This window comes from Rhipicephalus microplus, unplaced genomic scaffold (genome assembly GCF_043290135.1).
Source record: "Rhipicephalus microplus isolate Deutch F79 unplaced genomic scaffold, USDA_Rmic scaffold_32, whole genome shotgun sequence".
Taxonomy (NCBI): domain Eukaryota; kingdom Metazoa; phylum Arthropoda; class Arachnida; order Ixodida; family Ixodidae; genus Rhipicephalus; species Rhipicephalus microplus.
In genome coordinates, this window is record NW_027464605.1 from 579,667 (window position 1) to 595,412 (window position 15,746).

The 15,746-nt window shown below is 45.9% G+C and overlaps 2 protein-coding genes across 6 annotated transcripts in view; one reads left to right on the plus strand and one right to left on the minus strand.

The window, feature by feature from the left end:
• Positions 1–11,030, plus strand: part of LOC142786811 (paired box protein Pax-6-like) — a 209,882-nt gene extending 198,852 nt beyond the window's left edge. For 2 of the 3 annotated variants that reach the window (XM_075884467.1, XM_075884468.1), the window contains 2 exons: positions 1,685–1,887; positions 8,746–11,030. In XM_075884467.1, the coding sequence (XP_075740582.1) occupies positions 1,685–1,887; positions 8,746–9,036 (494 nt within the window). In that variant the 3' untranslated portion in view covers positions 9,037–11,030. The remainder of the gene's footprint in view (positions 1–1,684; positions 1,888–8,745) is intronic. The other variant, XM_075884469.1, reaches the window with a different exon arrangement.
• Positions 1–13,069, minus strand: part of LOC119172814 (glycine receptor subunit alpha-4-like) — a 379,910-nt gene extending 366,841 nt beyond the window's left edge. Inside the window, exon 1 of one of the 3 annotated variants that reach the window (XM_075884470.1) lies at positions 12,267–13,069. The gene's annotated coding sequence lies outside the window, so the exon portion shown is untranslated. The remainder of the gene's footprint in view (positions 1–12,266) is intronic. The other 2 variants (XM_075884473.1, XM_075884472.1) reach the window with 2 other exon arrangements.
• Positions 13,070–15,746: the final 2,677 nt, after the last annotated feature.

The window sequence follows — 15,746 nt, forward strand, 5'->3', positions numbered from 1 at the left end:
AAGAAACATAAAAGGCACCTCACGAACCACCCGCTTATATAACGGTCCTATTTGCGAGAATTACCGCTGCGATATGTCATTGCATCATTATGCACATAATGTCATAAATGAGAGTAGCGCACATACACAACGACAAGTGTACTGCGATGCGTACAGTTCATATAGCCATATCCCTTTGGGGAAAGCAGCCATGGTGCCGCTGGGCGCGTATGCTTTGAATAAATAACTTAAGTTATGATCATTTACTTAGATAACGTGCAATTCTATAAGGTGCGCGAAGTAACGCAGCCTGGGACATTTAATGAAGCATATTAAGACAAATTATATGTTTTACTATTTTGAATAATATCGCCTCCACATGACCTAATAGACAAGACCAAAGACGGGTGCTATAGCTTACATATATCGCCCAATTAACTTGAGTGGATCCCATGCTATTAAGTATGTCGTTAGATGCTCGTAATAATAACCTTCAAGGTTTGTTCAACAAGTTTGCATGCATGACAAAATGTTAGTAGCCTTGCGCAAAAGGTAGTATCCGTTGCAACTTCTATGTGTCTGCAAACGTAGGTAGTAAAATGTCGTAAAGAGTTACTAATGGCCCAAGATGGTTAGTAACAGCTGCGGTTATTAACTAGTTGATTGTGGTTACAAGCTTTATATTTTAAAGCATGCAGTGCGGCACGCTTGTATAAGACGCACTTTTGCAGATAATAACAACAGGTGAATTCTGATAGCTATGTCCCACAAAGGTTCTCATGGAAAAGATGTATAAAGGGGCCCTGAAACACTTTTTGAGCATGGCCAGTAAATGCTGCCGATCGGTAGTCGAAGCGCCGGAGAACACGCGCGCATGCAGCAGGTGGTCTGGAATTTACAATAAATTCTGAAGGTCCACTAAGACTTGCTTTCTCTCGACAAATGACGCTACCGACCAAAAAAAAAATCACTGCGTTACAGGCCAATTGTTCAGCCATTATCTGATTTGAGCATGACGCGCTCGGTCGTTGCTGGTCGTTGACTTTCCACGCATGCACGCGCAATCACGCTGAGAAGGCAGCGCATTCGAATAAAAGAGAGAGAGAGAAAGTGCTCAAGGTCATGAACCAGCTTCGAACAGCACTAAACCTACTAAACTCGAGACTATACCATCGAAAGCAGCATGACGGTGAGCGTCTATGGAGTTCAAAGCAACGAATTATCTGCTAGTTAGCTGAAAATTGACACGTCTGCGCGACCATTTGCATAAACGATTTTACGTATAGGACACATTGGCGCCGCCATCTTGGGCTATTAAACGCAAATTTTTTTTTGCTGTATATCGCTACGTAACTTGATAAGGCCATGAAACTTGGAATGCCTAAACCAAAGAGTTTTCGTTCGCATGCGTCTACTGTAGCACTGTGCATTTAGTTATTAAAAGTACAAAGTATCAAGGCCCAGTATGACGGCACCGAAACCCATCCATGAAATATTCAATAGACTTGATTTGCACCTCCATATGTGCACCCTAAGTGCTCTTTTCGTCTCTCATTTCGCTCTCGATTTCATCCCCTACTGCAGGATAGCAAACTGGACGCTCGTTTGGCTAAAACCCTTGCCCCCTTTTCCTTACTTTTTTGTTATATGTTTCAAACAACGAAGAAAAAAAAACCAACCTCTTGCGTTGGCCACTGATTCGCAGTGGACAAGGACGGCCTGGGCGGCTGCGACGAAGGCGCCAGCTCGGACTCGGCGGACCGGCCTAAGTTCCGGCGCAACCGCACCACCTTCAGTCCCGACCAACTGGAGGTGCTCGAGGAGGAGTTCGAGAAGACTCACTATCCCTGCGTCAGCACACGCGAACGCCTGGCAGCGAAGACGAACCTCTCCGAAGCACGCGTGCAGGTTAGCATACTCTCTCCATATCGTACTCTCTTTCAGAAAAGAAATAAAAAAATGTCGTGAATTTCCTTGTATTGAACTGTCTTCGTATGCGAAGCTTGTAATGGAACGAGACAAAGTCATAGTTATAGGATTACATTACCTTATCTGTCCTCAGAGCAGATAGCCAACAGTCGGCCAACACCAGCAGAAGGGGGCTGATATTATAAATTACGGTCAGCTCCGTTCAAAGAGTACGTTTTTTGAAGACAATGTTATCCTTGGCCTCTTCCACCTGCATTATGTGATGGCATGAACGATTCTTGACCGAATTTATGGAAGATTCTGGAGGCAGCGCAGCCGTAACAGAACATGTACGTCGTACTTGCACGCTACCAAAACTCGCTACTGCCTATTAAGCAGTAGGCAGTAGCGCCTATACTGCAAGCTGCAAGCCTACTGCTTGGTTGTGTCGACTAAGTTAAGGCTGATGTCTGTTAGTGTTGGCTAAGTGGCGCGGCTAATGTTGACTATCTGCTGCTATGACGCCAACGCAGTTTTCAATCTACCTTAGTCTAATTAATGAGCTATTTACCAATTTTTAAAGAAACGTGATCCACTGCATACTTCGTGTTGATTGATGTTCTATGCGAGTTTGTACTTCCTGTTTTTCAATATCGGATTGTAGATTGTTTTTCCTTTGATGTTGACCCAAAAACTGCTCTTGAAACAATATTTAAAATCCTGAAAAATCCACAAATAAAAAATATTTTTGGTACTCCCAGAATGTGTACCGTAGAAGTTTGTCACCTGCTTCGCTAGCCAGTAATCCTAGCAAGCGATAAGTGAGCAATGTGAAAGACAGTGAGGAGAAAAAGTGGTCACAATAAAGTGGGCTACAATGGGCATGCCAAATTTCATTCAAAATTCACATTCGCTATTATCCTCTTTAACTGGCGTGGATTTTGGATCTCCCTGTCAGTGCACGATTATTAAGCTCACTCACGAAAGCGAAGTTTTTACTTCGAGAAGGCGCGTTCTCGCCAAACATCGCTTTTCCCCGCTGCTTTAAGGTGCAATTCTGAGGGGACAGGTCGTTTGCGAGCTGCAGTCGTGTCGGTTGGTTCGCATATAACGTTCCGTCGTTATAATTTTTCTTTTTGTCTTTTTTTTTCACTCACTGCTCCAACAGTGACATCCACGATCTGTCATACCAGCGCTGCTACCTCGTCAAGAAAAGAGGGAGGCAAAGTCGTAAAAATGTCACCCCGGTGGGCGCCGAGTCAGCAAGCCGCGCGAGCTACGCAAAGAGCCCGCACTCTTCAACGAGGCCCAGTTCACACGAGCCTCACGGCTCCATCTATCAGCCGACGGAAGCACTCGGCAGTTCCAAGGTTCATGATGGCGGTTAGCGGGGAAAGAGCGTCACGTTTGCTGCTTGCTCCGAGAGCGCGCACAGCCAGTGAGCCTTGCCTCGTTTCACGCCGAGTTCAAAACTAGTAGCAGCGGCAGCAGAGGCGCGCACGTCAAGGTGGCCGTACGCAGCGGGACGCGACAGGAAGCGTCAATTGTTCTTGGCAGGCGGCAAGAAAAACGGCCGCGCGCGTTCGTTCGCTTGTTCGTCGGTCGCTCGGCGTCGGTTCGTTGCCCCTACCTTCCTTCGTCGGGTGCACCGCCTTGAACAAACCTGTTCCCTCCCAGCTTCGGTCGCCCTCCCAAAGTCTTCGTCGCTGCCATGCGACGTTGCGAACGCGTCACCCAACGCCGAGGGCAAAAAGGGGTTCTGTCCTCGCGCCACTGCGGAAGGTTGAAGCTGTAGTGGCCTCTCGACTCATCGCCAACACCCTTTCCTGTCTGCCACGTCGGGTACGCGACGATGTGCGCACTTGGTGGCGCACTCAGTCCGTCTCGGTTTCCGGCGGCGCGCTGCGTCTAGGTCGCGTAGAACTGTTCGTATGCGCACGCAGACAATGAAGAAGTAACGAACATTAGGTAAAACAAGTGATAAAAATGATACATTTTAATGTTTATTGAAGTCCATGTCCACAAATTCTTTACACGCACCACCTTTTTGCGATGCATGCCTGACACAAAACTTGGCGACAAATGCACGTGACAACCTCCTCGTTCGCTACGTATCCTGACCCTGGTACCCTAAGCTGCAGGCTGTAGTTCAATGCACTTCCTCTCCTCTCCTATCGATGAGCATCAGAACTCTTACTTCAAAGAAGGTTGTGACTTGTTTCTGAACGTATACTTTACGTTATTTACCAACACGACTTCCTGCAGGGTTGATGTCTAAAGTTTGCTTTAGTGCAGCGCACTGTTGCAAGTCAGAGAAGAAAGAAGAGGCGTAGCAATTTTGTGATGCGGCTTTCACATTCAACCTCCTGCTAACAATGCAAAGCCGAAGCTGTTTAGGAAAGTTTGGACAAATAAGTCTCCTCATGGTTCCAACTTGAACGAATATAGTCAAGAACATTTGTTACAACGTCGTTAGTGATTTTTTACCGTACTTCATCAATTGTCTGCCCCTTTTTATTGTCAATAGGTTGACTATTTTCACATGTAGCGATACGTTTGCAAAACTGGAGTGGGAAAACAAAGACGGCATAATTGTTAGGTAAAGTTTATTTTCCAAAACAAAACAATGTAACAAATTACCGCGCATTTGAGGAGGTGATGTTGAAACGAGGCAATGGCGCTATTTCTGTAGTCATCGTTAGGGGCATGGTTCAGAACCACGGTGTTATCGCTACTGGTATCTGTTGAAAAAATATCGGCTTTAATGATCGTGAATTCTCACGAGACACGCAGCACTATCGTAGTTGAGTACTTGCGCTTACGCGACATGACAAGACTTTTTTTTTTTGAGCCCTGAGGAAGTGGGATTTAAGGGAGTCGAATACAGATCAAGTCGGTGGCTCCGACCATGATGGGACCAGAAAGACTTAGTAGCCACATTTCGAAAATAAATTCTTGGGGCAAAATAAAACGTTCAATAAAAAGTAACTGTTGTATAAAGGGACCAGAGGCACTGCGCGGTGTGGAAACGCATACGGCGTGTGAATGCAGCTGTGTTCCTCGCGGCTTGATTACCGCTATACAGAAATAAAAAAGAAAAAAAAACACACACAAGTCAACATAAACAAAAACAGACTACGAAAGACGAACACCGCTTTCCCGCATGCTCCCTCGATGTCAAGAGGACCGCCTACTCCTCCAAAAGCCTCGGTCCGTTTAGGCAAGCGCTCTCTCGAAATAACGCCGCGGCGTCCCATCCTGAGCCATATAAGCCGCTTCCTCTTTCGCGATCCCGGCCGTGCACGATAACGACCCGAAGCCGCGCGTACGCGCACGTGGTAATGACGCGAGCAAACCAGGTACCACGGGCATCGTTACGGGCCTCCGCGCGCCCCTTAGCGCGGCGCTCCTCGAGGACAAAGGAGTTGGTGGCGCGCGGCGCGAGCTCGGCCTAGGAAATGGATCCGCAGCCATATACGAGATGCGGCAGTGTATACCGGCTGCCGAAATGATCGTGGGACAAGCCCCATCGATGGAAGAAGCGCTCTCTCGTTCGCCCCCCTTTTCCACAACGTTACGCTGAGACTAGCAGTGGGCACGCCGCCGCTGCGTATAGGTCTTCGTCGTGGCCTGTTTCCGCACGCACGTTCGTTCTGAAACGTCCATTCTTGCAGGATCTGCAGCTCCTTCTCGCAACCCGAGACATTTTCGTCTGCGTTGTTTCTTTATGCGTGCCGGCCCTGTTCGTAGCTTGCTCCTAGCGAAGACGAGCCCGTCGGACGTGGTATAGAGGACGCCAATGACATCGGGAGCAGAGCAGAGGTTAAAGGCTCTCTGTGCATGCGTTGCTCGGAGCTCTCTGCACTCGTTTCCATTGTGGGCATTTGAGCGCTCCGAAGACGACGCGCGTCAAGCGACTCCACGGCGATTGTGTTTTGGTTCTTCCGCGGCGTCGGCGTTTCTTCAGTGGTACGGCACATTTGCCGGGGCACGAAGGTGGCCAGTGTCCGTGGTACGAGTTTCCAGGGCGAAGCCGCGACTTGCAAGCCGCGTTGGGATAAAAACGTCCACATTCAACGAGCCAAAAGTATTGGCCGGGTGTTGTAGAGGCAGTCTTGTGCTTGTTTAGTATGGCGTGTTGTGCAGGAGTTCCTGGACGTACAGTCATACACTAGTTGATCTTGGTAACCGACCATGTAGCTCTGAATGAGAGCTCAAGTGGAGTGAATCTATAATAATAATAATAATAATACGTTTATTTCATCATCATTGTGTACATGATGACAGGGGCCCGTAGTAAAAGCTGCAAAATCCGAGGATCGTTCCAATGAAAACTCCAAAAAAAAAAACAGCTTGACTGAGCTGCTGACCCCTAACTTGGTGAACAGCAAGTATTCAAGAATAAAAAAAACACAAACAAATGTGCATAACATAACAGAAAAAGATTCAGTATACAGTATACAATAGTATCTTGCGATTCTGTATACTGCATTCTGTATACTGCGATTCAGTATACAGAATAGTATCTTGCGATACTATTCTGTATACGCGCCATTATATGAATTTATAAGACGCGTTCAGCGATGTATCTATGCGCCGCTACGCTCTCTACAAAAAAAAGTTGTGCAACAGCACTTAATTCGAAATGACCTCGCGATGCGGGCTGCATTTATTCAACAAGATTACAATGCAGCAATACGTAACTTCGTTCAGCAATCACGAACATTGGGTGACACGAGAAAAAGACTCGCGTGTTACTTTTCAAGATATGCGGACAGACGTTGAGGAGAAGATGCAGGCTTCAATAGACATGTCGTTGGAGCAAAAGTTTCGAAAGATGGACTTGTCTTTGTCAATGCATCAACTTTCTTCCTCGAAAAAGATAGTATATATTTCTAAACGTTGGCCCCAGCGACATTTTGATGAACCGATCGTTTATATTTTGAAGTTGTAGTAGCTTTTGCTCATTATTTCTCAACTTGAATGTTACTTTTTCATGAATGCTCAATTCGTGTTCACATGGAATCAATAAAAATGACTTTCATTTATATATGTAACACTTGATAGGACAGTCAAAGATTGAAACGCTCTGTGACAGCTCAGCCTTGAACCATTTTACTTGATACCGGTTGGGTCAGAACCAGCAGGGCTTAACAGCTGAAGCACAGCCCCAAGGTATCCAGAATATATTGTGGTTTAGCTTGGGGAATCGATTGAACCTCTAAGTTAATTAGTTCTAAGTTCCATCCAGCATACCATTCTCAAAGAGCGCTTCGGGCTTGAATGATGCTTTTATATGCTATAGCTGTGCAAATTAACAAGGCGTTATGCCACGCGCTCTGCTAAATGTTCACAATATTTCATGTAAATTCATGTGTTTACTCTCAACTAGCTAGTGAAAATGATGAGAAAATGTTGCTTTGTCAAACAGTCTGCAGAGTCAGTATGTTCATCAATTTCTACGCCGCCCTGCGGAGTCGAATCTGTAAAAGACTTTACACCTCTCTGAAAGAACGAAGTGTATTTCCTTGACCCATATGATTCACAACAGTAAGATGGAATCGCAGGTTCGGGCTAATATAATTTTTTTGTTTCGTGCTATTTCACAACAGTTGCCACACTGCAAGATGAATGCGATAAATAAATTCTCGTAGCTCTTGGCAAATTCTCGTGTCAGATGAATCTTTGAATATCAGATGACCAGTAATATTATTAGGCTTCTAACGAGAAATTTCCTAACTGTATATATAGTTATTGCCACTTACAAACAATGATCACTCATGTGTGTAATCATTGCTTCCGTAATCCTAAAAGTAAAACTGTTGCACACGACACAGCGGAACCCCTTTAAAAAAGCAACCATTTTGTACAAAGACAAAGCCGCAGCTATCATAAATTTTGTTGTCACGCCTGTTTCATTCAGTGGACGTTGAACTAACATCATTATACGCTGTTAAAAGGCATCAAACTAGCATGTAATACTAATGAGAATAACAGACAATGTCAGGCAAAGCATGAGGGATGTTATTAGATGTAATTGTAATGTAAATTTGAAGAAATAAAAGTGGACAGAAAGATAACTTGCCACCGGCAGGATCTCTTCTTTTCGTCCACTTTTCTTCAAATTTACATTAAAATCACGTCTAATAACATCCCCTATGTATTAACCTTTAAAATTACACTTCGTGGCATCTAATGCTGAAATTTTCATAGCTAACTAATAAACATGGTTATTGGCATCTGCCATGGCACTAACTGTACGCGAACCGAACTACGTTTTAAACCAAGTCATTGCGCCAAAGAAATTACCTGTTGCTGTTAGCACTGTACGCGACTATGAGCACAGCTGCAAGCACACGGTTGCAATTAATCATGTAGAGAACATAACAGACGTTCCTCTTTGCGACTATGTCCGTGGAGGCATCTGTGTTCACTTTGCAAGCATTAAATACCTTTCATTTCAGACATACTACTATAGTCCACGCACATGTATATATTCTAAAAAGCTTACCCTGTAATAATAATAGTGTGTTTAACGTTTAGCACGCTACTGGTTCAGGCAAGTTGAAGTGGAGAACATGTATGGCTTCCTTTCAAGTGGAGCTTGGGACGAGAACACAGAAAGAAAAAAGAAACTGCGCTGTGTATATATCTTTTGTTGTTTCTTTTGCACTTAGTTACCATGTTCTTGCAAAACTCTGCACTGAAATTTCACTATAGTGGCAGACATTTATAGTGCACCAATACACGCACACAAAGCGCAAGCAGGACCGCGCGCACATGCATGGTTGAGAGAGGCACGAGCGCGCGCGTCGTGTGCGTAGCGCATACCAACGCTTCGTTGTCGGAAAAACACAGGTGTGGTTTTCCAACAGACGGGCGAAGTGGCGCCGGCACCAGCGCATGAACCTGCTCAAGCCCGGAGCCGAAATGCCGGCCTCGCCAAGCAGCTCGGTCCCGTCCTCGCCGGAGCCGCCCGGGCCACCGGGCACGCCACCGCTCGCTAGCCGCCTGTCCCCGCCGCCGCCCCTGCAGCCGCCCTCCAGGCCACTGGTCATGCCGCGAATGGGCGGCGAGAACTCGGCCTTCTCCAATCCGGCGGCCTCCCGGCAACAGTCGGTCACGCCAGTGTCCGAGTACGCCGGCTGACCAGGACGGCCGGCCGCCACGGATTCATCCCGGTGCACCACCGTGGAAAAGCTCAACCAAATTGGGACTCGTGAACGCGCCTCCGCCCATGGCGCATGTTACCAGGACTGTTGCTCCAGGCTCTCAGAGTGCTGCGAACCCGCTGCCATCCTGCGCCCCAGGTACGCGCGTAATCAGTTTGTGCGCTGCTCGGAGCATGTGCCTGCGTGCTTTCGGGCCAGGTCAACACCGACTCATAGCAATTGCTGCGGAAGGGTGTTCCACGGAGTGTGATACGACCTCTCTGTTCAGGACGAGTGAACCCAGGAGTGCAGTGCAAGTGAAGATGTGACAACTGCTGAGGTCTTCGTGCGCTGTAGCCTGTGAAAGACATAATGACACGTTAGCTGTGGTTAGCCCGTACAGGACAACCTTGAGAAAGTGCATAGTGACGCCCAGAGTCGAAGATCGAAACGTTACGCCTCGATGTGGTGTTTTCTTGTGTTGTGCTTCGACGTCAGACTGGGACTCAGGCTTTGTTCTTTGATTGTGGGGTGCGCGAGGGACGATGACCACCTCGGTGCAGTGCGCATGCGCCACTCATGCCTGCAATGCTGTGCTGCGGACATGCTCGCCCTAGTCCATGCATCTCGACATCTCTCTATGGCGTTCACCAAAGGCCCCTTTGCGAAAAAGAAGACACTGTTTATCCTTGCATTTTTTTTCTCACACTCAAAGTAGCATTTCTTTGCGCAGAAGCAATGTGGCATCTGTACAGTTATGCACAGTGATACCATCGCTATAACTGCTGCGTATGCATTCAGTTTTGATGAACCTTCGTATTTGTGTGTGTGTCACTTAGTGGCCAATTCACGTCCTTTCTGTTGCGTGCTTGGGATATCGAGACAACGATAAGATTACCCGCTTGACAATACAGTGACGGCATCACATTACACAGGCCGACTTCATATCACTGAGAACAGTATTACGACCGCCTCATTGCTGTGATAGCCCAGTAGCATCGTGTCTAGCACCGATCTCAAGGCCAGCCCTACTTAAACGGCTAGGTGGTCTTAACTGCGATTCAGTGGTATTTGCCGCCAGTTGTAGCAGTGCGTAATGGTTGGAGCTGTTTGCTTTCAATATTTTTTTCTTTAGCTCAATCAATATTCAGCTGGCAATCGCTCTAAAGTAATTTGTATAGCTCATAAATTTTCCAACATGAACCAACAAGGAGGTATTGCGTCGATCAAAATCTCGAGCTGCAGTCTTCATTAAAGAAAGAAATATAAGAGCTATCTTTTAGCGCGAATGGCGAAAAACATAGAGCTGTAAATATTGATCACTTCCAGTAATTGTTCGCATTATTCCTCTGCTAGCACTGTATGCAGACGATTTGTGCTTGAGAACGAAGGCTATCAGAAGAGTGGCACGTTATGCAGGAGTTTATATCACTGAAGTTAGTCACTGAAACCAGTCAATGGCGTAAAAATTGCCTCGAGTAACAGCGTGAGCCATTTCCGAGATCCAAGGCAGTGCAAGCACACACAGATTAAGCGGATAGCACCTGTTGCCACGAGCCTGTTGATGTCCCAAAATTTGTTGCCTGTCTTTTCACGCCAATCGAGACGTTGCCTGTCTTTTCACGCCAACTGGTAATATAATCATGTTCCGAGCTGCGCGGCTTCGGTCAGATGCAGGTACAGAAGATGCCGTTTAGCAAATGTGGAGTTGTTTTCGAGACTCTTGTGTCGCGAGTGCTGGAAAGAGTGACAATATAATGTGAAATTGTTACGGTTTACGTGCGACAAAGACAATGTGCACGATGCCGGTGTGCACGCTCTGGTGTGTTTCTTGCAGCGTCCGCCGACTGCAGTGAGAATCAAAGTCCAGCCGGTGCTGCTGCTGCTGCTTGGGCGACGCGCGTGCAGTACTCACTATGACGACTCCGTCCACTAATTGTTTCACCTTGGAATGCCTTCTCTATGCTACGAATAAAATATTCTCATCCCGTAGTGTTGCCACTCATTCCCTGTCAACAGTCACGCTGTCGGAAGACACCGGAGCAAAACAAAAGCGGCCGAAGAACGATTACAACAAAGAACGATGACAGAACAGCTGGCTCGTCACATCAGCCTTGTTTTATTCTCTTGGATGTGCAAGTCCAGAAGTTGAACGCTCTGACGTAAACGTAATGCAGTGGAGCTATAAGGAGTGTTCGCGTGACGAAAACATACGCCCTTTTTTTTAATATCACAGATTTGACAGTGATCCTGGAGAAAAACGGATCGAGAAAGAGCGCCGTTTTTTACTGTGATGGTTGTGCAACAACATGGCGCATATTCGATAAAAAAGGAGAGTGGAGGGCGGGGTTTCACACAATTAACTGCGCATTGAGAGGTGAAGGGTCAAACACTTTCGGTTTGTTTGCGCAGTGTTCATTCCAGCATTAAACTAGATTTCTAGAATAAAGTAAAGTCGCTAATTAAGACTAATTACGTCGCCAATCGGCGGAGGCTGTCCGACATCACCCCTTCTAATAGGACACATCTGCCCTGGATAGCGGTCTAGTACTGACTAGCGTTCAGTAAACTTGTGAAAGTCTTCTCTTTTCGGTCGATATCAGGACTCGACGTGGTTGAGATCTGTCAAGGTATCACCCCCTTCTAGGCATGCACGTAAGCTAGTCGGTCAGGCAATATTCGCGAGATGAAAATAATCGAAAGTGGCAAAGCACACACGCAGGTAGCGTTTGTGCATTCACCAGTGTTTCGACATAAATGCATTGGTGTCAATAAATTCGTTCTGCAGTTGTTTACTGCGTATTACCCATTGAAATGAGAGATACAAAGCCTAGTTTTTCAATACTGCTGAAGATAACATCAACTTCATCTTTCCGAAATATGCTAAAAGAACATCGTCAGGATGTGCTGTGGATCCAAGAAACAGCTTTAAAAACAGGTAAGTCGTTTTTTCCAGGCTTACTACTCTCATGTTTCCTCGCCGCGGTGATCTAGGGGCCAAGGTACTCTGCTGCTGACCCGCAGGTCGCGGGATCGAATCCCGGCTGCGGCAGCTGTATTTTCGATGGGAGCGAAAATGCTGTAAACTAGTGTGCTAAGATTTGGGTTCACGATAAAGAACCCCAGCTGGTCAAAATTTTTGGAGCCCTCTACTACGGCGTCTCTCATTATCAAATGATGGTTCTGGGACGTTCAATCCCACATATCAATCAATCAAGTACAACTCACATACTGCCGGTAGAAGTGGCACGTTGCTCGAAGGATCTTGCTCGGTGAACGTTGTTCACTTTGGCTCGACAATGTTCGACGTATCGGCTTCTAGGTAGATGGGCCAAGTCAAGCACATTCAAATCATTTGTAGTCTTTGTGTAGTAGCGTTGCAGCTCACTGTTTTTACACGGAGCTTCTAGCACTACCAATGAAGCGATCATCAACATAAAGCGAATATTCAAGAGCGCGATTTCTTCATTTTCGAATGCTGGAAGCAATCTCACGCTAGCAAAATGGAATGTAAAATGTTCGGGCAAGAAACAAGCCAACGTTGGTACAGCGCTCACGAAGATGAGGACAAACTATCGGGACAAACGGTGACGTGGAACTGCATATACGCCTCTGAACAGGCGTTCTCACCTTTCCAGTCTGCATTTCTTTGGCATTGATAATGGCGCGCTTTAATCTTGCGTTTAGGAGCTATACGAATGGCTTTGTGACGACACGCAGCCAACCTGAGCGTGCGCAAAAGCTCAGCGCTGCGCTACGGTTTGAGTCTTTAATAGATAGGTGGTTTCGGCAAAACATGCGTGACGAAAACGGCTACTAAGTACGCCGGCGCGCTACAGCGGATTGTATTATTACGGGATTGGTAATGGGGCTCAGCAACCTTTGTTGCTCTGTCGACGCTAGGTGTTGTTCGCGGGGTCACGTATAGGCTTCTGGCATCCAGACCTCCGTCGTTGCGCGAGCTGAGGACATTGGAGTCCAAGGACTGACGGCCACCTGTTGGCGGTGACACCACGATGAGCCATAGACAAATAACCGTTTTTGCCTTCTCCTAAATTTGCTGTCACTTACAGGCCTTACGATGACGTCCTCAAAGCTGCCATGTTGTCGTGCGCAAGTCGCTTGTAAATGCTATGATTAATGTAGATCTGTCAATCTCCAAAGCACAGTGTGCGAATCGTACAACGACATGACCAACGCTTACGTCACTTGATTACGCCGTATACACAGGGGGCGCACTGTACGAATCGTGCTCTGTAACACTTATTCTGATTCGAAGTCAGTCGACGTTGTGCACCACGGGAAATAAAGATAATATTTGTCGAGTAAGGTTTGGATACGCGGCCTAATATCGGCACTGCTTGGCGTCGAAGAAAGGCGCTGACCGACGCAATGCCAAAGAGACGACGTGGATGCGGGAAAATTATTGAGAGGACGAGGGTCAAACGAACACGAAGGCAGTACAAACGTGAGATCACATAATTTATGTCATTCATGTTGTTACATATATTCCATATGCAGATGATACGACATTCAATTTTATTTGATGTATATATGCCATGGCACTTGGTAACGCGGCATACATCATATAGTATATACATGTACGTATGCATGCATTACACGGTAAAAAAAGGCCCGTCAAACCAAAATTTTATGATACTTAATGACATATCATTCATATGATGAAGATTACTTATATTGTGTCATGAATACATTTGTTAAGAACGCATGACATGTTAGTAATGAGATTTAATGCATAGACGTAATACATTCGCGCTATGTTTTGCATAACATGCTTTGCATGTCAGTAGATTTCGTTCGTTGCATTGTGGGCATGCCTTTCTTTATATTTGGTTAAAAGAAACACCCTGTTGACACGATGTGTTTTACGCTGTCGATTTCATGGCATCTTCGTCGTATCCTTATTTATGTACGCATACAGCCCATGTTAATCATGATATCAAAGCTAAAAAATCAACTACTGCAGCACCATGTCCCATTCTGCCACTCATTCCATGACATGACATATACGTTATTTTATGTCGTGACATGTGAATTCTCATTTACGCCAAGTTAATGAAACAGCCCCGCCGCGGTGGTCTAGTACACGGTTACTGACCCGGCTGCTGACCCGCAGGTCGCGGGATCAAATCCCGGCTGTGGTGGCTGCATTTACAATGGGAGCGGAAATGTTATAGGCCTGTGTGCTCAGATTTGGGCGCAAGTTAAAGAACCCCAGGTGGTCAAAGTTTCCGGAGCCCTCCACTACGGCGTCTCTCATAATCATATGGTGGTTTGGGACGTTAAACCCTACATATTAATCAATCAATCAAGTTAATGAAACAACCCCCAGAACACAAACACGCTCTTTCATACACACACATTTATTTATGATACCTCAAGGGCCACATTCAAGGGGTGTTACATGAGGGGGTAGACAGTTCACAAACAGATTATTTGTTCGATGGCTTTTTTGAAATGGGCGATGCTGGAGTGGTGCACGACGTCAGCAGGAAGATCGTTCCATTCTATTGATGTTCGCACAAAAAATGAAGAGTGATGGGCAGTGGTATGCGCACGGGGTGGATAAACCGCTTTGGAATGGCTGATACGGCATGAAAGACGATGAGCTGGAACGATAACATGGTTTAGGTGCAATGCATGATAAAATTTATGATACAAACACAGTTTTGAAAATTTACGGTGCGTAGCTAAGTTTACCATGTTAGCACGAGATTTTAGCTCGGTGACACTACTGTGATAGGAGTAGTCCGAATAAATGAATCTGGCTGCGCGATTTTGAATGGATTCAAGTGTTTTAATTAGGGTGATTCGATGGGAATTCTAGCTTCGGGCGGACTAGTGTTAGATGGGTTAAAAGTTTAACAGAAGGCGGGGCTATTCGTAGGTTTCTTCGGAGATAGCCAAGAACGCGGTTTGAATCATTAGTGATGTTCATTATGTGGGATGACCAAGTGAGATCTGAAGTTAGAGTGATACCGAGGTATTTACATGAAGTAGATGCTGAATTTCAGAATCAAACAGGAAGTATTTTTTGGACGAAGAAGATTGCCGTTGATGAAAAGAAATGGCACAGGTTTTCTTTATGTTAAGGGACATACACACATACATACGTACATTCATACATACATCATACAGATAGATAGATAGACAAATAGATAGATAGATAGATAGATAGATAGATAGATAGATAGATAGATAGATAGATAGATAGATAGATAGATAGATAGATAGATAGATAGATAGATAGATAGATAGATAGATAGGCCCCACAGCAGTGGTCTAGTGGCTAAGGTACTCGGCTGCTGACCCGCAGGTCGCGAGATCGAATTCCGGCTGCATTTTCAATGGAGGCGAAAATGCTGTAGGCCCGTGTGCTCAGATTTGAGTGCACCCTTAAAGAATTCCAGGGGGTCGAAATTTCCGGTGTCCTCCACTACGGAGTCGCTCATAACCTGCCCAAGCTGTGTAGCTTATTGCTACCGCATAGAAAAAAAAAAAAAGATATCCGTAGTTCCGAAGGAAAGCAGTCGTCTATCTTGACCCCCTCCTCTCCGACCCCTCCTTCGTGACACCCAAGAATAGGCCTTTGTTTCACCAAGAAGTGGCTCGATGTTTTAATGTGCACATAGAGGTCTCCATTTTTTAACGAAGAATACCGTCTGCTGCGCACAAACCTTTAAAGCG